This window comes from Mytilus californianus, unplaced genomic scaffold, assembly GCF_021869535.1.
Source record: "Mytilus californianus isolate M0D057914Y unplaced genomic scaffold, xbMytCali1.0.p SCAF_5, whole genome shotgun sequence".
Classification (NCBI taxonomy): domain Eukaryota; kingdom Metazoa; phylum Mollusca; class Bivalvia; order Mytilida; family Mytilidae; genus Mytilus; species Mytilus californianus.
Genome location: NW_026262701.1, coordinates 102,809,120 through 102,833,033, shown reverse-complemented (window position 1 = coordinate 102,833,033; position 23,914 = coordinate 102,809,120). Strand labels below are relative to the sequence as shown.

Below are 23,914 nucleotides of genomic sequence, written 5' to 3'. Positions count from 1 at the left end.
GCTAAAATCAAACTAAGTTTAATTTTGGACCCTTTGGACCTCAATGAAGACCAATTTAAAAAACGGGACCCAAATTAAAAATCTAAAAACACGGTTAGATTTGGCATATCAAAGAACCCCAATAATTCAATTTTTGATGAAATCAAACAAAGTTTAATTTTGTTCCCTTTTGACCTCAATATGAACCAATTTGATAGCGGGGCCCACAAATAAAAAATCTAAATACATGGTTAGATTCAGCATATCAAAGAACCTCATATATTCAATTTTTGTTGAAATCAAACAAAGTTAATTTTGGACCCCAATTTGGACCAACTTGAAAACTGGGCCCATAATCAAAAATCTAAATACATGTTTAGATTCAGCATATCAAAGAACCTCATATATTCATTTTTTGTTGAAATCAAACAAAATTTAAATACTGGACCCTATCTTGGACCAACTTGAAAACTGGGCCCATAATCAAAAATCTAAACACATGTTTAGATTCAGCATATCAAAGAACCCCAAGAATTCAATTTTTGCTAAAATCAAACTAAGTTTAATTTTGGACCCTTTGGACCTTAATGTAGACCAATTTAAAAAACGGGACTTAAAATTCAAAATCTAAATACACGGTTAGATTTGGAATATCAAAGAACCCCAATAATTCAATTTTTGATGAAATCAAACAAAGTTTAATTTTGGACCCTTTTGACCTCAATATGAACCAATTTGATAGCGGGCCCACAAATAAAAAATCTAAATTCATGGTTAGATTCAGCATATCAAAGAACCCCATATATTCAATTTTTGTTGAAATCAAAAATAGGTTTAATTTTGGACCCCAACTTGGACAAACTTGAAAACTGGGCCCATAATCAAAAATCTAAACACATGTTTAGATTCAGCATATCAAAGAACCCCAAGAATTCAATTTTTGCTAAAATCAAACTAAGTTTAGTTTTGGACCCTTTGGACCTCAATGAAGACCAAGTTAAAAAACGGGACCCAAATTAAAAATCTAAAAACACGGTTAGATTTGGCATATCAAAGAACCCCAATAATTCAATTTTTGATGAAATCAAACAAAGTTAATTTTGGACCCCAATTTGGACCAACTTGAAAACTGGGCCCATAATCAAAAATCTAAATACATGTTTAGATTCAGCATATCAAAGAACCTCATATATTCAATTTTTGTTGAAATCAAACAAAGTTTAAATACTGGACCCTATCTTGGACCAACTTGAAAACTGGGCCCATAATAAAAAATCTAAACACATGTTTAGATTCAGCATATCAAAGAACCCCAAAAATTCAATTTTTGTTAAAATCAAACTTAGTTTAATTTTGGACCCTTTGGATCTTAATGTAGACCAATTTAAAAAACAGGACCCAAAATTAAAAATCTAAATACACTGTTAGATTTGGAATATCAAAGAACCCCAATAATTCAATTTTAGATGAAATCAAACAAAGTTTAATTTTGGACCCTTTTGACCTCAATATGAACCAATTTGATAATGGGGTCCACAAATAAAAAATCTAAATACATGGTTAGATTCAGCATATCAAAGAACCCCATATATTCAATTTTTGTTGAAATCAAACAAAGTTTAATTTTGGACCCCAATTTGGACCAACTTGAAAACTGGGCCAAAAATCAAAAATCTAAATACATGTTTAGATTCAGCATATCAAAGAACCTCATATATTCAATTTTTGCTAAAATCAAACAAAGTTTAATTTTGGACCCTTTGGACCTTAATGTAGACCAATTTGAAAACTGGACCCAAAATTAAAAATCTAAATACACTGTTAGATTCGGCATAACAAATAAATAAATGTGATCAAAGATTTTACAAATCTAATGTGCCATACTGTGCAATTAAAGATTACTTCTTGAAATTTTTCAATATTTGAAATTTGAAAAAAAAATAATATTTGAAGAATAATTCTTTTTAATTTCTGAAATCTGAAATGAGAAAAAATTGACCCCCCACAATTTCTTTTTATCCCCCCCCCCCTTTTTTTCCCCAAAAAATTCTTTCCCTCAAGATATGGTCATAATCTCAATTCAAATTTCCAATGGAGTTGGCAACCATAATTACCCATTTAAATTTACCATAGTGCTAACTTAATCTATTTTATAATAGAATTAAAAATATAGTGTCAAATCTTTCATATGGATTTTTTTGTAAAAAAAAAGATGCAACATTTGCAGATATTTTTACTGGTCTTCCTTTATAAATATGCATTTCTTTAAACATAATTTAAAAGCAGTGTAAGGGAAGTAACCAAAACGTTGTATTTGGATTACCTCCCTTACACTGTTTTAAATTATCTTTATTGTTCATTAACCATTACTTTATACATAATTTAAAAGCAGTGTAAGGGAGATAATTTCAATGATGTATTTGATTTATCTCCCTTACACTGCTTTAAATTATGTTTTGTATTAAAGTATTTGTCCATTAACCAGGACAACCTTGTTTTTCCCCCTTTTTTGCCTCTAATTCCTAAACGGTTTGAGCCATAATCCCCCAAAGCAAATCCTAACCATCCCTTTGTGGTATGGAAACTTGTAGTATAATTTCAGAGAGATCCATACACCGTTCCACAGTTATTGTCTGGAAACTAGAAAATGCTTATTTTTGGCCCCTTTTTGGCCCCTAATTCCTTAACTGTTGGTACCATAACCCCCAAAATCAATCCCAACCTTCCTTTTGTGGTATTTAACCTTATGGTCAAATTTCAAAAAGATCCATTCACTTAAACTAAAGTTAGAGTGCGAAAACCAATGTGTCTTCGGACGACGCCAGACGACGACGACGACGACGACGACGACGCCAACGTCATACCAATATACGACCACAAAATTTTTTTGCGGTCGTATAAAAAATGGGTTCAACCTATATAGTTTTTTTTTAAAGCTTTAAAGAGTAATTGAATTCATAACTGACATCAGTGGATCATTATCAAAAAATATAATAAAGGAGTCTAAAAATCTAATATTTAGCTGTTTATTTGGTTCAGTAAATATGCAGATTTTACAGTACTTAAGCAACAACTCTTTCAACACATAAATCTTATTATATTTAAAACGATTGTTAGTTATACTAACTAGAAGTATTATTTCTACTAAGATTTTTTTATGACTTGACTTTCACTGATGTAATTGTTGATTTTCTATTTTTCTCAGGACATTGAATCCTTGAAAACATCTTAAAAGACAAGGTGTCAGGGATGTATATGATAAGGGTTTAAAAAAAATTATTGCATGTTTATCCAAAAGTTTTTGTCATGCATCAGCATTTTTCCATACCTTTCTGTATAGTGACTCAGGATACATTCCATTGAAAGTCAGTGACAAATACCTTTAACCCAAAACTAAGAAGCACCAGGTACAATCATCTGGCTTTATTTAGAGATCTATGCATATGATAAGAATTTTCAATTACATTCAACAAAATGTAAATTCAACAAAAATATGAAGTATTATTACAAAAAAATCTTTGCCATATACATATATCAGCAAGAATACCTCTCTCTATAATAACTCAGGAAAAAATCCATTGAAACACTGACAAAGGTCTAATTAACTCATTCAAGTAAATGACTCTTTTATATCTTTAAGTGTGAAAGACCTTTAATGCAACAAAAATAAGTACTACCTCTTAATAAACTGTATTATGCTTCTTCTCTTTTTTGTTAACAGGTAACATGTTTTCCTTGGTTTATACTTCTCTTTTTTGTTATGTATTGCTGGTAATGTCAATGTTCAAGTGCACCTGACAGGTAACATGTCTTCCTTTGTTTATACTTCTACTCTTTTTTGTTACGTATTGCTGGTAATATCAATGTTCAAGTGCACCTGGCAGGTAACATGTCTTCCTTTGTATATACTTCTACTCTTTTTTGTAATGTATTGCTGTTAATATCAATGTTAAAGTGCACCTGACAGGTAACATGTCTTCCCTTGTTTATACTTCTCTTTTTTGTTATGTATTGCTGGTTATGTCAATGTTCAAGTGCACCTGATAGGTAACATGTCTTCCTTTGTTTATACTTCTACTCTTTTTTGTTATGTATTGCTGTTAATATCAATGTTCAAGTGCACCTGACAGGTAACATGTCTTCCCTTGTTTATACTTCTCTTTTTTGTTATGTATTGCTGGTAATGTCAATGTTCAAGTGCACCTGACAGGTAACATGTCTTCCATTGTTTATACTTACTGTATACCAATTTCTTTGAGATCATTATCAGTAAGAGACAGGAACACTTCCAGATTTATTTCTTGTTCTTCAAATACAGGTAAATATTTAGTCAGACTCAACTGTTCTAATAAAGTATGTAAATCTTCTGGATATCCTGTGTTATTACCCTGAAATTACCAAATACATGAAAGTTATTGTTTTGATCAGACTTATCTGTGGGTGAGTCTGGTGTATATATGTATTTATTAACGTTAGATGAACACATGCTTTATGTTTATAGTTTTTAAAGTTTGTTTACAAACAAAGTATCATGTGTTTGTGTGTCACCAACAAGTTATCTGATTGGTGACCGGTAATATTAAACAGGTTTCTTATTATTTAATTTTAAAATAAATATCATCGGTTGGTATTTTACCGCAATGTGATGTAATAGCAGTTGTTATTATAATAGCACGGGTATTTTTTTATAAATGTAAGCGGGAATAGTTTTCTCGTTAAGTAAGAAAACTATTAAGGTTATTCGAGGCTTGATATATTTTATATGTTTATATATTTGAGCACTGTACATTTTTTGTTAAAACAATATTTAGACATTCAATGTTGCCATTTAAATTTGATTAAATATCTATTTTCTATGCTAATATACCAATTTAAATGGCTACACAGAATTGTAATTTGACTGGTACAGGTATTTTGGGAAGTGCCATAATTATACTTACCTCCCCTTGCTTGAAGAATTGTTGGTCTGTCCTGGCAGCAGGATTCTGTGGAAATAACTGCCCAAGTTGAGCACCGAAATCTGCACCTATGTTAGGAAATCCTTTCTTATTATAATCATCAATAGTAGCACCATTGTTTACAACATTCTGATTGGTGTAGTTTATACCAATATCCCTAGGCTTAACATTGCCACGGTTTTCCAGAGTTGTCTTCCCCTGATTTGCTAGAATATCACTAGGTGTCATTTTATATGCATTGTTATCTTGAGGTACATTTGCAGTTCTGACATCTTTACTCTGTTGAAGATCAAAATTAATGCTTGAAGCTGGTGATAGAGCACTTCCATTTAAACTGCCAGTGCTTCCACCTAATGACAGATTCCCCATAGCACCCCCTATACTACCATCATGTGATGATATACTGCTGTGAGGCTGATAGTCGTCACTGTCAACACTATTGTCCCGACTTAATCCTAATGCTGACATGAGTCCACCAGAGGAACCAGAGCTGCTCTTTATGGTTAGAGCACCAGTCTTTGAGAACGCATTTCCATCATCATCTGGATCATTATCACAAGAATCTGGAAAATTAAAATTTCATTGATGCACTTTAAATATAGAATTTTTCTGTTACCTTGATTTTAAATGAATCTGTAACATCCAATTCATCAGAATTTTACAAAGAAAGTGTACGTCTGTTGGTATATCAGCAGTATATTCACCTTAAGATCATAAAAAAAATGTTTGAAAAAACCTATAAAATTTGTTTGCCTCGTTCTGCTCTACTACAATATTATGGTCACACCCCTTGGCCTAAAATCCTGGATCTGCAACTTTATAGACAAGTTATGCCATCCTGATCACTGAATTTAATACTGTTTCGGTCTAGTACAAAGCTGGATTTATATTCATATCATATTATCATACTCCAGTCATGATAATGGGTGAAACACATGCCTGTTGTGTTAGCTCACAAGAAAACAGTTTAACATCCACCTATCCTCTACCACCAGAACTATCCAGAGCATAATCTTGCATGTTGATAGAAGTTAATCCTGCTTTCATAAAAACATTATATGAATCTTACCTCTACCACCAGAACTATCCAGAGCATAATCTTGCATGTTGATAGAAGTTAATCCTGCTTTCATAAAAACATTATATGAATCTTACCTCTACCACCAGAACTATCTAGAGCATAATCTTGCATGTTAATAGAAGTTAATCCTGCTTTCATAAAAACATTATATGAATCTTACCTCTACCACCAGAACTATCTAGAGCATAATCTTGCATGTTAATAGAAGTTAATCCTGCTTTCATAAAAACATTATATGAATCTTACCTCTACCACCAGAACTATCTAGAGCATAATCTTGCATGTTAATAGGAGAAGTTAATCCTGCTTTCATAAACACATTATATGAATCTTACCTCTACCACCAGAACTATCTAGAGCATAATCTTGCATGTTAATAGGAGAAGTTAATCCTGCTTTCATAAAAACATTATATGAATCTTACCTCTACTACCAGAACTATCTAGAGCATAATCTTGCATGTTAATAGGAGAAGTTAATCCTGCTTTCATAAAAACATTATATGAATCTTACCTCTACCACCAGAACTATCTAGAGCATAATCTTGCATGTTAATAGGTGAAGTTAATCCTGCTTTCATAAAAACATTATATGAATCTTACCTCTACCACCAGAACTATCTAGAGCATAATCTTGCATGTTAATAGAAGTTAATCCTGCTTTCATAAAAACATTATATGAATCTAACCTCTACCACCAGAACTATCTAGAGCATAATCTTGCATGTTAATAGAAGTTAATCCTGCTTTCATAAAAACATTATATGAATCTTACCTCTACCACCAGAACTATCTAGAGCATAATCTTGCATGTTAATAGGTGAAGTTAATCCTGCTTTCATAAAAACATTATATGAATCTTACCTCTACCACCAGAACTATCTAGAGCATAATCTTGCATGTTAATAGGTGAAGTTAATCCTGCTTTCATAAAAACATTATATGAATCTTACCTCTACCACCAGAACTATCTAGAGCATAATCTTGCATGTTAATAGAAGTTAATCCTGCTTTCATAAAAACATTATATGAATCTAACCTCTACCACCAGAACTATCTAGAGCATAATCTTGCATGTTAATAGAAGTTAATCCTGCTTTCATAAAAACATTATATGAATCTTACCTCTACCACCAGAACTATCTAGAGCATAATCTTGCATGTTAATAGAAGTTAATCCTGCTTTCATAAAAACATTATATGAATCTTACCTCTACCACCAGAACTATCTAGAGCATAATCTTGCATGTTGATAGGTGAAGTTACATCTCTGTATGATAACTGTGGTGTTGTTTCTTCTGTAGGCTGAGGAAAACTAACATAACCTTTTGGTACACAGGTATCTATAATGAATTTCAAGTTGAAATCAATAATAAGCCATATAGTCTTTCATCAAAATTAAATTACTTGAGAAACAATACCCGGTGATGCTTACTTCTGTGCCAATATAAGTCATAATATCACCACTCTTAAAACCCATATCTTAATCTTAAGTCCTACTGAACAGGGAAAAAGATTAGCAGGGGCCCAGTAGCCAATGCTACTAAAATTTGGGTTGGGCCCCTAAATTTTTTATTAAAATGCCCATAGTGTTATGTTAATTTTCACATTGTGGCAGGTTGGGCCCCTAGTTGGAAAATGTTAGTCTTATTCCCTGCTGAAGTCAGTAAAAATCTAAAATCAAAACATAAAACAAAGTTCAAATGACAATAAAATATTAGATTTGAATATATTTATCCAAATTCTTTAAAAAAAAAAATGAATACTTATTATCACTTGGAGTGTAAAAAAATAAATAAAACATGAAAATAACCAGACTTCTGTTATATTATTTTGAGAATTTACAGTCCTATCTTCATGTACACTATGGACTACTACAAGTATCTAACCCTTTTTTCAATAATAGACCTATCAGTATATTACAATGGCAGAAACTATAATTGTACCTACCACCAGTACTAGTTGGAGGATTACGAGATCTGTCTATAAGTCTAGCTATTGCTTCTGGTCCATCTCTAATACTTGGACCTCCTTTATTATTAGACCTTCTTGATTGGTGTCTTCTCTTCTGTGGCAAATTGTCATCTGATGAACTTAAATCTCCATCCAAACCTGAAAAATACTATTTAGTTAAAAGTCTGTTCCATATTTTAACAAAAATATTATGAATTTTACAACTTATACATTCTAATAAGAAATTTAATTCAGTAGAACAGTTAAAAGAGATATGTCTAACCCTGTTTTGTAGTAAAACTCAGAAAAAACACAAATTTCATAGACTGTATGATGATAGGCCAATTGGGTCATTTATAAATAGAAATTAAAAAAAAAAAAAAACCCTCTGTGCAATGATATCGGACATGCTAGATTTAGGAATTGACTGAGCTTAACCATTTGTGCTTTTTTGTAGACTATGCCAATGCCCAAGTCTCATCTTTTCTATTTGACCCAGGCAGATTAAAACAGAATATTCAGAAAATGGCTACTTTCTGAATGGCAAATCTTGTTCTTTGGTTGCAGTTCTCACCAATATTTCTATGGTGTTTTTATTTCTATATTTTGAACCCCGTTTTCAAGCTTTTCTTAATTTTCATTTTTCTTTCAAAATGTTTTCAAACAAGAAATGAATGTAACAGGATGCTGTTACGAAGTCTCCCAAACGAAGCTCCCATAATTCATAATTCCCAGGGTCGCCTGACATTGGGCAACTTCCAGTGAAAATTGGTTTGGTCCAGTAAAGTTATATGCATTAGTGATGCCTGGGGACTAACCTTGTATATCATTCAAATCATCTTGGCATGACAAACCAGAATATATATGGTTTAGGGGTGGGGATCTCAACCATTTACAAGATATTAGAACATTGGGGGTGGGGCCCTGGGGACTGACCGTATACGTCATTCAAATGTTCGAGACATGACAAATAGGAATATATATGGTTTAGGGGTGGAGATCTCAACCATTTACAAGATATTAGAACTTTCTCAAATGGCAGGGGGTGGGGGTGACCCCTGGGGACTAACCCTGTATTTCATTTGATGTGCTTTATCATGACAAACCAGAATATATATGGTTTAGGGGTGGGGATCTCGACCATTTACAAGATATTAGAACTTTCTCAAATGGCAGGGGGTCGGGATGACCCCTGGGGACTAACCCTGTATATCATTCAAACCATCTTAGCATGACAAACCAGAATATATATGGTTTAGGGGTGGGGATCTTGACCACTTAGAAGATATAAGAACTTTCTCAAATGGCAGGGGGTGGGGGTGACCCCTGGGGACTAACCCTGTATTTCATTTGAAGTGCTTTATCATGACAAACCAGAATATATATGGTTTAGGGGTGGGGATCTCGACCATTTACAAGATATTAGAACTTTCTCAAATGGCAGGGGGTCGGGATGACCCCTGGGGACTAACCCTGTATATAGTTCAAACCATCTTAGCATGACAAACCAGAATATATATGGTTTAGGGGTGGGGATCTTGACCACTTACAAGGTATTAGAACTTTCTTAAATGGCAGGGGGTGGGGGTGACCCCTGGGGACTAACCCTGTATTTCATTTGATGTGCTTTGTCATGACAAACCAGAATATATATGGTTTAGGGGTGGGGATCTCGACCATTTACAAGATATTAGAACTTTCTCAAATGGCAGGGGGTCGGGGTGACCCCTGGGGACTAACCCTGAATATCATTCAAACCATCTTAGCATAACAAACCAAAATATATATGGTTTAGGGGTGGGGATCTTGACCACTTACAAGGTATTAGAACTTTCTTAAATGGCAGGGGGTGGGGGTGACCCCTGGGGACTAACCCTGTATTTCATTTAATGGGCTTTATCATTTAGAACATTTTCAATTAAAAAGATTGCGTCTATCACAAACGGTTTTCAATTTATAATCATTTGAAAATTTTAAAAAATAAAATCCCATAGGGTTCTATAGTAAAACCCTCTTTTCTTTTTGCCCCTCAAAGTACCCCTTTATAAACCCAATTGCACAAACAAAACCCTGATTGCACCACTAGACATGTTAGTCTAACATATTGTGAAACCCTAAGTTAATCTGACATGCGGTTTTGGAGAACGGGTGCGGACAAGTTCAAATTTAAAAGCGGCGGAAGAAGAAGAAGAAGAAGAAGAAGAAGAAGAAGAAGAAGAATAATAATAATAATAAGAACTGAGCAAAAACAATAAGTCTTCCCAAACTTCGTTTGGGAAACTTAATAAAATAATTACATCATGTTCCAAAAAATTGCACATTGTGTTCTTTAAACAGAAAAAGAAAAAGAACAAGAAACCAAAATGGAGTTGAAAAATAATTTCAGGCAACAAAGAAAAACCTACCTGGCTCTAAACCTAATGAAACTCCAGGACATAGCATTGTCTACCTACCAGTCTGTGAACATATTGATATTCCAGGACATAGCATTGTCTACCTACCAGTCTCTGAACGAAGTGATATCCCAGGACATAGCATTGTCTAACTACCAGTCTCTTAATGAAGTGATATCCCAGGACATAGCATTGTCTAACTACCAGTCTCTGAATGAAGTGAAATCCCAGGACATAACATTGTCTAACTACCAGTCTCTGAATGACGTGAAATCAAAAGGACATAGCATTGTCTACCTACCTGTCTCTGAACAAAGTGAAACCCCTGGACATAACGTTGTCTACCTTCCTGTCTCTGAACAAAGTGAAACCCCAGGACATAACATTGTCAACCTTCCCGTCTCTGAACGAAGTGAAACCCCAGGACATAGCATTGTCTACCTACCTGTCTCTGAATGAAGTGAAACCCCAGGACATAGCATTGTCTACCTACCTGTCTCTGAACGAAGTGAAACCCCAGGACATAGCATTGTCTACCTACCTGTCTCTGAACGAAGTGAAACCCCAGGACATAGCATTGTCTACCTACCTGTCTCTGAACAAAGTGAAACCCCAGGACATAACATTGTCAACCTTCCTGTCTCTGAACGAAGTGAAACCCCAGGACATAGCATTGTCTACCTACCTGTCTCTGAACAAAGTGAAACCCCAGGACATAGCATTGTCAACCTTCCTGTCTCTGAACGAAGTGAAACACCAGGACACAGCTTTTTCTACCTTTCTTGCACTAATCTAAATGTAACTCCAAGACACATAGCCTTATTTAGTTACCTGGCTCTGAACGTATAGAAACTCTAAGACACATCGTCTAATCTACCTACCTGGCTCTGAACGTAATGAAACTCCAGGACGCAGAGCATTATCTATCAAGTTGACGATTGCTACATGGTTATATACCAGTGCTAATGATCTCGCTGTTTCATTTTTATAGGACTTGGCATTTATATGTGCTCTCTGAAACATATTGAAGTAAAATTTATACTGCAAGAAATTAATTATCCAAAGGTGTTTGAAGCAGAGCCATAAAAAAGGTTATAATGTTCATGTATATTTGATTGTAAGTATTCCTGTCCTTAATGACTATTCTAAGCATTGATTAATGCCTAAAAAGAATTGTCAGTACACTTGTTTTCATAAATTTTAGTTTTTATAGGAAGATAAAATACCATTTTGTACACCTGTGGCTATTTTTACACAAAATTACTTAAGTAAAATTCTAGTATGTCATGCACTTTTCAGTATAACTTACAAACGTAAGATTTTTGGTGAAAAGAGTACCTGACCTATATAATTGTTACCAAGTGCAGATCCAAGATTTTGAGAGGGTTGTGAAAATATATAAGAACAAGAACTATGTCAAGATTGGAAATTTACCAGAAATATGTCCATTTTCAATGGAAATTATTGTTTTGATGAAACTACATTTGTGAAATTTGTCATATTCACACTCAATCTGTGTTCATTCCTTCCTAACAGCATTTCAAAATTTTAAACAAATTAGTCATGGAGAATTGAAGATAAATGAATACCAATTTTGTGACATAGAGATGGACAAGGTTTAAACATTATGTTCTCAATGAATTTGAGCAGAGCTTATAATAATTCTGTTAGTCCAGTTTATGCAACCTTTTACAAATTAGTGTTCCTATCTGCAGTAATTAACTGTCTAACATACATGTTGGAGAAATAACTGTACAATCTTTTCATGACCTTCAGCTGCAGCCTCCATAAAGGGAGTTAATCCATGAATAGGTTCTCTGTAAAGAAACAAATAAGATAAGGAATATATGAAGCTTTTGCAAAAGGAGGAGGTATGATGCTTAAAAGCCATTTTTGACATCAGAAATTGCAAAAATAGTAAAATTATTCAATACTTTCAAAATTATGTTAATTGTGTAAGTGAATGAATAGAGTAATATAATATAGACACTTTAGAGCAAAGGTTTCACTTATGATGTCATAAGCACACCAAAAGTTGCTATTTTGCACATAGTTTTTGGACAAAATAGAGAACAGCCAAGGCAGCATTGGTATGAGCTCCTTGTTCTTAGAGTAGTAACAACATACACTTACACAGCATTGATATGAGCTCCTTGTTCTAAGAGAAGTAACAACCTACACTTACACAGCATTGATATGAGCTCCTTGTTCTAGGAGAAGTAACAACATACACTTACACAGCATTGATATGAGCACCTTGTTCTAGGAGAAGTAACAACATACACTTACACAGCATTGATATGAGCTCCTTGTTCTAGGAGAAGTAACAACATACACTTACACAGCATTGATATGAGCTCCTTGTTCTAGGAGAAGTAACAACCTACACTTACAAAGCATTGGCATGAGCTCCTCGTTCTAGGAGAAGTAGCAACCAACACTTACATAGCATTGGCATGAGCTGCTTGTTCTAGGAGAAGTAACAGCCTACACTTACACAGAATTGACATGAGCTCCTTGTTCAAGGAGAAGTAACAGTCTACACTTACATAGGATTGACATGAGCTCCTAGTTCTAGGAAAAGTAACAGCCCATACTTACACAGCATTGATATGAGCTCCTTGTTCTAGGAGAAGTAACAACCTACACTTACAAAGCATTGATATGAGCTCCTCGTTCTAGGAGAAGTAACAGCCTACACTTACACAGCATTGGCATGAGCTCCTCATTCTAGGAGAAGTAGCAACCAACACTTACATAGCATTGGCATGAGCTGCTTGTTCTAGGAGAAGTAACAGCCTACACTTACACAGAATTGACATGAGCTCCTTGTTCAAGGAGAAGTAACAGTCTACACTTACATAGGATTGACATGAGCTCCTAGTTCTAGGAAAAGTAACAGCCCATACTTACACAGCATTGATATGAGCTCCTTGTTCTAGGAGAAGTAACAACCTACACTTACAAAGCATTGATATGAGCTCCTCGTTCTAGGAGAAGTAACAGCCTACACTTACACAGCATTGATATGAGCTCCTTGTTCCAGGATATGTAACAGCCTACACTTACACAGCATTGACAAGAGCTCCTTGTTCTAGGAGAAGTAACAGCCTACACTTATACAGCATTGACATGAGCTCCTTGTTCTAGGAAAAGTAACAGCCTACACTTACACAGAATTGACATGAGCTCCTTGTTCTAGGAGCAGTAACAGCCTACACATACACAGCATTGATATGAGCTCCTTGTTTTTAGAGTAGTAACAGCCTACACTTACACAGAATTGACATGAGCTGCTTGTTCTAGGAGAAGTAACAGCCCATACTTACACAGCATTGATATGAGCTCCTTGTTCTAGGAGAAGTAACAACCTACACTTACAAAGCATTGATATGAGCTCCTCGTTCTAGGAGAAGTAACAGCCTACACTTACACAGCATTGATATGAGTTCCTTGTTCTAGGAGATGTAACAGCCTACACTTAAACAGCATTGACAAAAGCTCCTTGTTCTAGGAGAAGTAACAGCCTACACTTATACAGCATTGACATGAGCTCCTTATTCTAGGACAGGTAACAGCCTACACTTACACAGCATTGATATGAGCTCCTTGTTCTAGGAGAAGTAACAGCCTACACATACACAGCATTGATATGAGCTCCTTGTTCTAGAAGTAACAGTCTACACTTACAAAGGATTGATATGAGCTCCTTGTTCTAGGAGAAGTAACAGTCTACACTTACATAGGATTGATATGAGCTCCTTGTTCTAGAAGAAGTAACAACCTACACTTACACAGCATTGGTATGAGCTCCTTGTTCTAGGAGAAGTTACAGCCTACACTTACACAGCATTGATATGAGCTCCTTGTTCTAGGAGAAGTAACAGCCTACACTTACACAGCATTGATATGAGCTCCTTGTTCTAGGAGAAGTTACAGCCTACACTTACACAGCATTAATATGAGCTCCCTGTTCTAGGAGAAGTAACAACCTACACTTACACGGCATTGATATGAGCTCCTTGTTCTAAAAGAAATTTCACAACATTCTGATGTCCAGCATATGTTGCATGAAATAAGGCTGTCCATCCTTTTCTGTCTCTAGCTTCTAAGTCGCCTCCTTGCTGTAACATATAAATAACAATTTCAATTCCTAATTCATTTGTAAATCTTAACCTTATCAATTAATAAAATAGGATTTCAATACCATTGTTTAACAGTATTTGACTTTCTCTCAAGTATTTTTATGGCCAGAAATTGCTGGTAATGCATACAATTTATAATTGTGAATTCATATGGAAACCATCTAAAATATTAAATTTAAAAAACTAAGTTGTTACTAATTACTAGAGAAGATTGCTGTGCGATAGTAAAATGTCCCCTGCCTCTGTGTAAAAAAGGAATAATATTATGTGGATATATTTTTTTTTTTAATTTTTTTTTTGTATTTTAAAGCCACTTTTAAGCAACGCTTTTGGGCAATTTCATGGCGGCCAGTTTTTATTGGTGGAGGAAGCCGGAATGCCCGGAGAAAACCACAGACCTTCGATAGGAAAACTGACAATCCTAGTCAATTAAGATTGGAGTCGAGTGCACCTGCCCCGTGCGGGATTCGAACTCACAACCTCAGTGTTGACTGGCTAGTGATTACAGTAGTAACTACTTAGACCACTCGGCCACCGAGGCCCCTATATGTGGATATATTATGGAGTCATTATGGTACAAAAGCCTTAAAAATAGGCAAAGTCCCATTTCTCCCATTAAATTGTGGAATCATAAGAACAGTACAATATGGTGAATAACACATGATCTCAATCAATTCTACCAAGTATGAGAGCTTTCTGTCAAACAGTGTCAGGGGAGCCGCTTTCACAAGGTGTCATTGTGGTAGGATAGTAAAAAATAAATTGCTTCGCTGAGCACAGCTGGATACGAACGCAGATGTCCAACCCTGAAAAGTTGGGGCCAAAATGGACACAATATTCACGCTTGATACAGGTCTGAATTTGGATTGTAACTAAATTTTTGACACATAATAGGTTTCTGACACAGAATAACTGTAGTCAAAGAACTTCAAATTGGTTATATGATTTGAATTTATATTCAAATTTTTGCTTTTGAGCAATACACTATGCTGTTGCAAATTGACCCCCCCCCCCCCCCACCCCCAAAAAAAAAAAATTTTACCCCGGTTTTTTGCTTTTGTGCAATACACTATGCTGTTGAGTATTAACCCCCATAAAAAAATATTTGAAGAAATTTTCTTTTAATTTCTGAAATCTGAAATGAGAAAAATTGTCCCCCCCCCCTCCAATTTTTTTCACCTCCCCCCTTTCCCTTATTCTCCAAAAAAAAACTTTCCCTCAAGATATGGTCAGTATCTCAATTCAAATTTCTAATGGAGTTTGCAACCATAATTACCCATTTAAATACATCATAAAAGTTTTAAAATATAAAATGACATACATAGTCATGGCTAAAATTAATATTAATTAATAGTAACTGCTAAAAATAAATTGACACCTCAAAACAATCATCATTTCTTAATACATAATTTACAAGCAGTGTAAGGGAGGTAATCAAACAGTGTTCTTTTAATTGATTTGGATTACCTCCCTTACACTGCTTTTAAATTGTCTCATTTGTCCTTTAACCAGAAAAAACCCTTGTTTTTCCCCTTTTTTTGCCCCTGATTACTAATTGGTTTGAGCCATAGCCCCCCAAAGTCAATCCTAACCATCCCTTTGTAGTATGGAAACTTGTGGTATAATTTCAGAGAGATTCATACACTTTAACACAAGTTATTGTCTGGAAACTACAAAAATGCTTATTTTGGCCCCTTTTTGGCCCCTAATTCCTAAACAGTTGGGACCATAACACCCAAAATCAATCCCAACCTTCCTTTAGTGTTTATAAACCTTGTGTTAAAATTTTATTGATTTCTATTTACTTATACTAAAGTTATTATCCGGAAACCATCTGTCTTCAGACAACGCTGACGACGACGACGGACGACGACGACGACAACTTGATACCAATATACGACAAAAATTTTTTTAATTTTTGCGGTCGTATAAAAATCAAAGTCCCAAAACTCCTGTAAAAATGGTCAAATCAAACTAACAGTATAGTATGATCAAGAAAATATTCCTACCAAGTATGCAAGGTTTCTGTCAAACAGTCTCTGAGTATTAATGTGTTGTGTACATATAACCAACACCCTTACGGTATATCCCACAGCAAAAGCCCATGCTGGGGACAATGTAAAACAAGAATGTGTCCATAGTTCACAGATGCCCCACTCGCACTATCATTTTCTATGTTCAATGGACCGTGAAATTGGGGTCAAAACTCTAATTTGGCATTAAAATTAGAAAGATCATATAAAGGGGAACATGTGTACTAAGTTTCAAGTTGATTGGACTTCAACTTCATCAAAAATTGCCTTGACCAAAAACTTTAACCTGAAGCGGGACAGACGGACTGACGAACGGATGAAAGGACGCACAGACCGAAAAACATAATGCCCCTAGGTGGGGCATAAAAATATTGCGTTTTCTTAATGATAAGAAAATTCTGTTACAACATTGCAATAACTTTTTAATTTACAAATGCATGTATGAGAAATGTTGTTGTTTCAGTGCATTGTCTCGTGTCCATACGTCTTTTGGATATTTTTGTCTTTGGGTTGCTGTCATTGAGGTTTACCCCACATATTCTTTTATACACATGTATTCTGAAGCATTTATTTACCAAATTTACCAAATCTTAATTTTAATGTTACCTGGTAAACAAAGTAAGCAACACTTTCATTTCCACAGCTAGCAGCTAACATGAGTGGAGTCTGTCCTTTATTGTTTTGTTCATTGACACCAACAGAGGCTTCTAGTAGAAGGTTCACTATATTGTCATGCCCAATGTAACATGCATACATTAAAGGTGTCCATCCTCCTCTATTCTTCTTGTCTAAATCAACCTTTCTGTAAATGTAAAGTGAACAAAAAATATTACACTGTCCCTCATTACAAAACAGTACTTTGGTCTTAATCTAGATTATCTTATCCATTAGTGGATAATTCTGTAGTTTCAAAAATCAAAGAATAAAACTCTTGCTGACCATAGAAAATTCCATTCAAGCCCCTTTTGACTTTAACCCCCCAAAGTATAAGTACAATACATCTTTGGCTTTTCAAACATTTGACTTTAAGCATTTCTAATCATGCTTAATGAAGATAAAACAAATTTAGATATATGTAATTTGTATGTCTGACTTTTCCCATCCTATTTAACTCATACATATATACAAATGAATATATTGCAGCCCAAATCAATATGAGATAATGATCATTAATATTTATATATATGTAATTTCCCAAGTTATACTGATGTAAAAAATTAAAGACTCGCCTGCATCTTCAACAATTTCCACTTTTTTGTAAAAAATTATCTTTATAAGGGAATAACAGTATTAAGAGTTAACTCACAATTTCAGTCATATTGATGTATTTGTAGAAATTATCCTGCTGATAATTTTTTTCTTTTTTAAAGTTTCTATTTATCTATTATAATTTTCAATTTAAAAGGCAAAAAAAACAAACAAAATGGTAAAAATTATAGGCAATAACTCCAACAAAGAGTTGACTGAAAATTTCGACAATGATGGCTAATGTGTAGACCTTGGCTTGCCGATCATTTTTGCTTTTTAAAGTTTCTATCTATCTACATGATCTATTATAGTTTTCAAGATAATAGGCAAAAATGAAATATTGGAAAAAAAAACATCAAAAAAGGGAAATGACTTCAATAAGGAGTTGACCAACGACTTTGGTCGTACTGACTTATCTATGGATCTTGTCTTGCTGATTATTTCTGGTATTCAAAATTTCATACTTTCTATTATAGTTTTCAAGATAATAAGCAAAATTGCAAAAAAAACCTGGAATAATCGTCATTAAAGGGCAAAAACTTCTATAAAGTGTCAACCAACAATTTTGATCATGTTTTATCTTATTTATAGATTTTGTCTTGATGATCATTTTTGTTATATAAAGTTTCTATCTATCTATTATAATTTTCAAGATAATGGGCAAAAATGAAAAAATTGGTAAAATTTGTTGTTAAAGGGCAATAACTCCTCTAAGAAGTTGTCTGACAGTTTTGATGTCAATAAACATTAGGTAGATCTCATCATTCTGAACATTTTTGCCATGTCAAATTTTCTTTATTTCTAATGGTTTTCAAGATAATAGCCAAACATTGCATTTTACCCCTATGTTTAGCCCTTTTGGCCATGTTGGTTGGCAGGCAGGGTCATCAGACACATTTTTTAAACTAGATACCCCAAATGTTGATTGTGGCAAATTCTGGTTCCAATTAGCCCAGTAGTTTCAGAAGAGAAGATTTTTGTAAAAGTTAACGGATGCCGACAAAGAACAATAAGTGATGAGAAAAGCATACTTGGCCTTTTGGGCCAGGAGAGCTAAAAATACACTAAATCTTATGCCAGATTTTATGATTTATTGGTGTTAACAAAAAATGAAACTAGAAGGTCCAAGGATCCTATATCGCTCACCTGCCAATTTTGCATAAAATTGATACAACGCAATGAGAATGTTTCAAATAGTTTCAAGAAAAAACACCAAAATATGTAATATCATCTTTCAAGGGCAATAACTCCTGTAAGGAGTAGACTGATGATTTCCGGCATGTTTGATTGATTTGTAGTTTGTGTCCAGTTGATAATTTTAGCTTTTTACAGTTTCTATCTATCTACCATACTATAGTTTATGCAAAAACAAACACAAAATGGTTATATCTATGAAGATCTAGAGGTATTGAGATTACCTGGATATAAACGACTTAACACTGTTATAATGACCTATAATAGAGGTTGTATGTAAATCTAGAGGTATTGAAATTACCTGGATATAAACGACTTAACATTGTCATAATGGCCTACACTAGAGGCTGTATGAAAATCTAGAGGTATTGAAATTACCTCAATATAAACAACTTAACACTGTCAGAATGGCCTATACAAGAGGCGTATGAAGATATAGAGGTATTGAGATTACCTGAATATAAATGACTTCACATTGTCATAATAGCCTTTACTAGAGGCTGTATGAAGATCTAGAGGTACCAGGGTATTGAAATTACCTGGATATAAACAACTTAACACTGTCATAATGGCCTATACTAAGAGGCTGTATGAGGATTTAGAGGTATTGAGATTATCTGGATATAAATGGCTTAACACTGTCATGATGGACTATACTAGAGGCTGTATGAAGATATAGAGGTATTGAGATTGACTTAATACTCTCATAATGGCCTTTACTAGAGGCTGTATGAAGATCTAGAGGTATCGGGATTGACTTCACACTGTCAAAATGGCCTTTACTAGAGGCTGTATGAAGATCTAGAGGTATTGAGATTACCTGGATATAAAGGACTTAACACTGTCATAATGGCCTATACTAGAGGCTGTATGAAGATCTAGAGGTATTGATGATTCATCTTTGACATCCCAGCCATGCCATACAGATAAACTACGTTCTAATAATTCATTTTCTGAGGACTCATCTGATGCTTCAAACTGGACATCTGCTGTTGTCATGGTTACATCTATATAATATAAAATATGAGATTACTTAGAAAATTAAGGATTGTAAATGAATTTCTAATAAAATATTAATCAAATAAAATATTAATCAGCGTAAACAAAAGGACTTGACTGAATGTGTAGTCAACAACATATGTATAAAACCATAATAGACTACACATCACCATGCTGTATTCTTCTGTTGTTTAAATAATAATTTTATAATTTGTTTTAAAAAGAGGGTAAAACCATAGATATAATAGCCATAGATAAAGTACTCAGAGTATATCACACTGAGCCCCATGTAGTTTCCTTTGAAATATCAAACGCACGGCACGGCGCGAAGTGGCCTGTGATGTAGATGATATCTGCCGATATCCTCCCAATAGACTAATTTCTTATCATAATTATATTTAAATTATCGGGCACGCGTCTTATCAGCTGATAATTAATATGCGTTACCTGTCTCAAGTAAAAATATGCCGTGAGGCGGTAGCAATGAAAAGCGTCTGGTTGTAAAAATTGTTCGGATTGTAATTTATTTGGAAAAAATCGGTCAACAAATAAAAAGGTTATGCTGTTTTTGAAATAATAAAATAGAGAAATTATGGAAAATGGACTTAACAGGCATGTAAAATTAAATTAACATAGCACTTGCATCGGTTGCACTCGGGAAATAAGACCTGTATGATTGACAAGAGGAGACATATCAACTACTGATGGTATACGTGGTTAAGAGGTCGAACCTGGTCGAATTTTTCTATGGCGAGTTAAAGACAATTCTTTTTTATCGAGATTCAAAACAGTATAATCACATTTTAGACCAGAAAAACGAAATTATTATATAGAACACAAAAAAAGTGTTGACACTTTCTGTCGTAACGGTAACACGAAGTTTTTGAAAAATAAAGAGAAAAAAAAAATGAATACATTATAAATTTTAAAACGCCGTTTGGTGAAGAAAACGTAAGTGGTGGACATACTGAATACATTAAATAATTGGGAAATAGCACAATTATCATGTCTCTGATTTTTTTTCTTTTATATATATAATACTTTTCCGCTTACATTTTTGTTGTTGCTTGTTTTGCAATTAAATAGCGGATGGTTTAATCTGATTGTCGATTTCATTTTTGAAGTAAACAATATATATCCTTCTTAGAATTGTGTTAGGGGTGTTATTCGTACTATAAATTTAAAATACGGCTATATAACCCTCCGTAAGTCTGCCCGTTTAGTTGTCAACGTACTTTTTGTGTACTTTATTTTTATAACTTCTTTGGTTTGGTATGAAACTAGTTGTGTATTTTCTATTACTGTGATTTATTATATGATCGTTGATTTCACAACGTTCGGTGGAAAATATTTGATGAATATTCAGGACTTATAAGAACAATGTAATTATACATCTATCACCTTGACTTGTATTTTAAGCATGTAATATAAACATTCCAAAAAAAAATGATGTACCGGAAGATAACGATAACTACCGAACTTGTCCGAAGAATGACATATTACTCTCCCGATTCACAATTTATTAGATATTGATAGACGGCAATTGCCAATGAAGGCTAATTAACACCAAGCGTGACATGTATATAATAAGAGGGTGATAAAATTTCGGCAAATATCATCTGCTTTTGATGTGGGTTCAGTACTTTATCTATGGCTATTATATCTATGGTAAAACATACATGTAAAAATGAATAAAATGATTTAAGGATGTAGTCATGTGAAATTAAAAAAATCTGGAATTTAAAATTGATACTACCAGTATAAATCAGAAGAGCATTAGTTAATGAACACAATACGCTAAAAATATTGATAGGTTATGGAACTCCTTTTGAGATATCAAACATAAATATGAATATAAATAGGTAGCAAGCAAGTGCAATCAGATTTTTCTAGGTCCATGAGGTCTGTTTGATTTCATGTTATAGGTTATATATATATGAAAATCATTAACCTGTATAGAAATGATTTTTTGTGGGCCAGGTTAGTCAACGAATGGTTATTTCTAGAGTCTGCCTTGTTTCAATTTTTAATGTTGACATACTTTTCTTTTAAATGAATGAACATGCTTAATACATGCTAAACACATCTCCTCTAAAGGTCAAATTAAAGATTACATGAATACAGATTCAAATGAGTTGAATTATTGACTTGCACGTCAATAATACACCAGTGCTTTTTCTGGCTTATTTTGACTAAATTGAACCAAACTGACTACTCATTGTGAAAAAATATTTCTATATTCCACTTTCATGACTTTAATAAATATTTGAAACAAAAAAAAAATCATCAATTTTAATTTTTTGGTCGTTTTCGTAACTAATGTCCCTTTAAATGAGGCAGGTGTTACCTGTGAAAGAGTAAGAAGTCCACATTATTCTATTGGCATTATACTTTGTGGTATAAATTAATAAATCAGACATGTTGGATATACATATTTTCAGGAAATAGTATGATTTATGATGTTAGGGGACAATCCTTAAAAAAAACAGATATACCCCTGACTGATACATGTTCCCGGCAAGCAAAATTGTGCATGTGGACGTGGTGACAAAAAATAGAAAATTTTGATTAACTTTATTTAGACTTTTCTACTGTAATGAAGACTTCGTCTTCTATCATCTCAACTTGGTCTGAAAAGATTTAACATAAGTTTTGGCAAAGAATTATTAGAACAGACAAAACCAAGATCTGCCTTTATTAATCATGCAGGCACGTCAATATTATTTCATTATAAGTCTTAATATGTGACAACTTCATGGCAGACTTTCTCCATCGTGTAACAATACATGTAGGTTTTACAAATTACAGGGCTAAGTAACACTACAATTTATATATACTTTGTCTTTGTACCCAACAAATGTCACCAAGAAAATTTGTGTTAGAAATTTTAGTTCTTCTCTCATCAGGCTTCGCACACCTAATTCGATCAAAGAAGTGAAAATATGTAACATTATTAAACATGTTAAAAGATATAACTAAATAAAAAATTAAAACACAAAATAACAATTATTAAGAAAAAGGGGGGGTTATCCAAGCGCCTGTGTCATAATCACTTTAAAATACATATACCAACAGAGCTTATGTTAGTTGTGTCACGATACTCTGTGATTTAACATATTCACATTACCATATTTTTTACGATCTAATGAAGAATGAAAAGAAGAAAAGTCGAAGTTGAATGCCAAGGGATGTAATCGAACGAAAAAATATTAATAAAGTGCTAGTAAGATTATTAATTCACAGAAACATATAAGATATAAAAATAATTTTAATCGTTCAACATAAATAAAGCACAACAATGTACCTTAAAGAGCCTACTTACGACTTTATAAGTTTAACATAAGCGCAATTGAAATATAGATGCAGTTTATATTGCCTTAAAAGGACTTTGTTCTTTTTGAGGTAATCAGTCGACTGTTAGATGAGGACTTTCTTAGTTCTTTGTAGTTAGTTTTAGAACGTTGTGATTAATAATTTGAAGAACTTTTTAGTATTTGGTTATATTTTTCTATGTTCCTCGAGGAAACAAACCAGTCACATCTTATTTTATCTGGTAACTTGTTCATGAATTGAAGATCCTAGGGAGGGGGAAATAGGTAAAAAATACCAAAGTACCAGTGTACATCCGGGGCACTGTTATGGAGAAGAATGTTGAACGCCGAAACACGAAAAATCTTGTTTACTTCATGAATTGACCTCAGCTTATAGTTAAGATAATGATGACTACCAAATTATAAAGAAAAATTGCAGATTAACATTTTGGTATGTGAGGGAGTGCGATGCACTTCATTGTCATTTAAATCCCAAGAAATTCCACGGAGCGTCTGCATAGTTTACACAATTACCATGGATTCACGAATAAGTACAAAGGAGAAACTACATTAGTGATTAAAATTTTACAAGAGAGGATAATTTACAAGAGAGATTACCCT

The 23,914-nt window shown here is 33.8% G+C and overlaps 2 protein-coding genes across 4 annotated transcripts in view; one reads left to right on the top strand and one right to left on the bottom strand.

The window, feature by feature from the left end:
• LOC127702126 (ankyrin repeat and SAM domain-containing protein 3-like) overlaps nt 1-19,985 on the bottom strand; it is a 28,822-nt gene extending 8,837 nt beyond the window's left edge. The window contains exons 1-9 of one of the 3 annotated variants that reach the window (XM_052206210.1): nt 19,804-19,985; nt 17,148-17,343; nt 14,366-14,487; nt 12,099-12,180; nt 11,245-11,377; nt 7,968-8,129; nt 7,229-7,360; nt 4,920-5,500; nt 4,219-4,367 (exon numbers count right to left, since the gene is read on the bottom strand). In XM_052206210.1, the coding sequence (XP_052062170.1) occupies nt 4,219-4,367; nt 4,920-5,500; nt 7,229-7,360; nt 7,968-8,129; nt 11,245-11,377; nt 12,099-12,180; nt 14,366-14,487; nt 17,148-17,343; nt 19,804-19,982 (1,736 nt within the window). In that variant the 5' untranslated portion in view covers nt 19,983-19,985. Of the gene's footprint in view, nt 1-4,218; nt 4,368-4,919; nt 5,501-7,228; nt 7,361-7,967; nt 8,130-11,244; nt 11,378-12,098; nt 12,181-12,964; nt 13,063-13,276; nt 13,375-14,365; nt 14,488-17,147; nt 17,344-19,803 lie in introns of those variants that run through there. The other 2 variants (XM_052206212.1, XM_052206211.1) reach the window with 2 other exon arrangements.
• Nucleotides 19,986-23,614: 3,629 nt separating this feature from the next.
• LOC127702840 (dynein axonemal assembly factor 8-like) overlaps nt 23,615-23,914 on the top strand; it is an 82,619-nt gene continuing 82,319 nt past the window's right edge. Inside the window, exon 1 of the mRNA XM_052207143.1 lies at nt 23,615-23,744. The gene's annotated coding sequence lies outside the window, so the exon portion shown is untranslated. The remainder of the gene's footprint in view (nt 23,745-23,914) is intronic.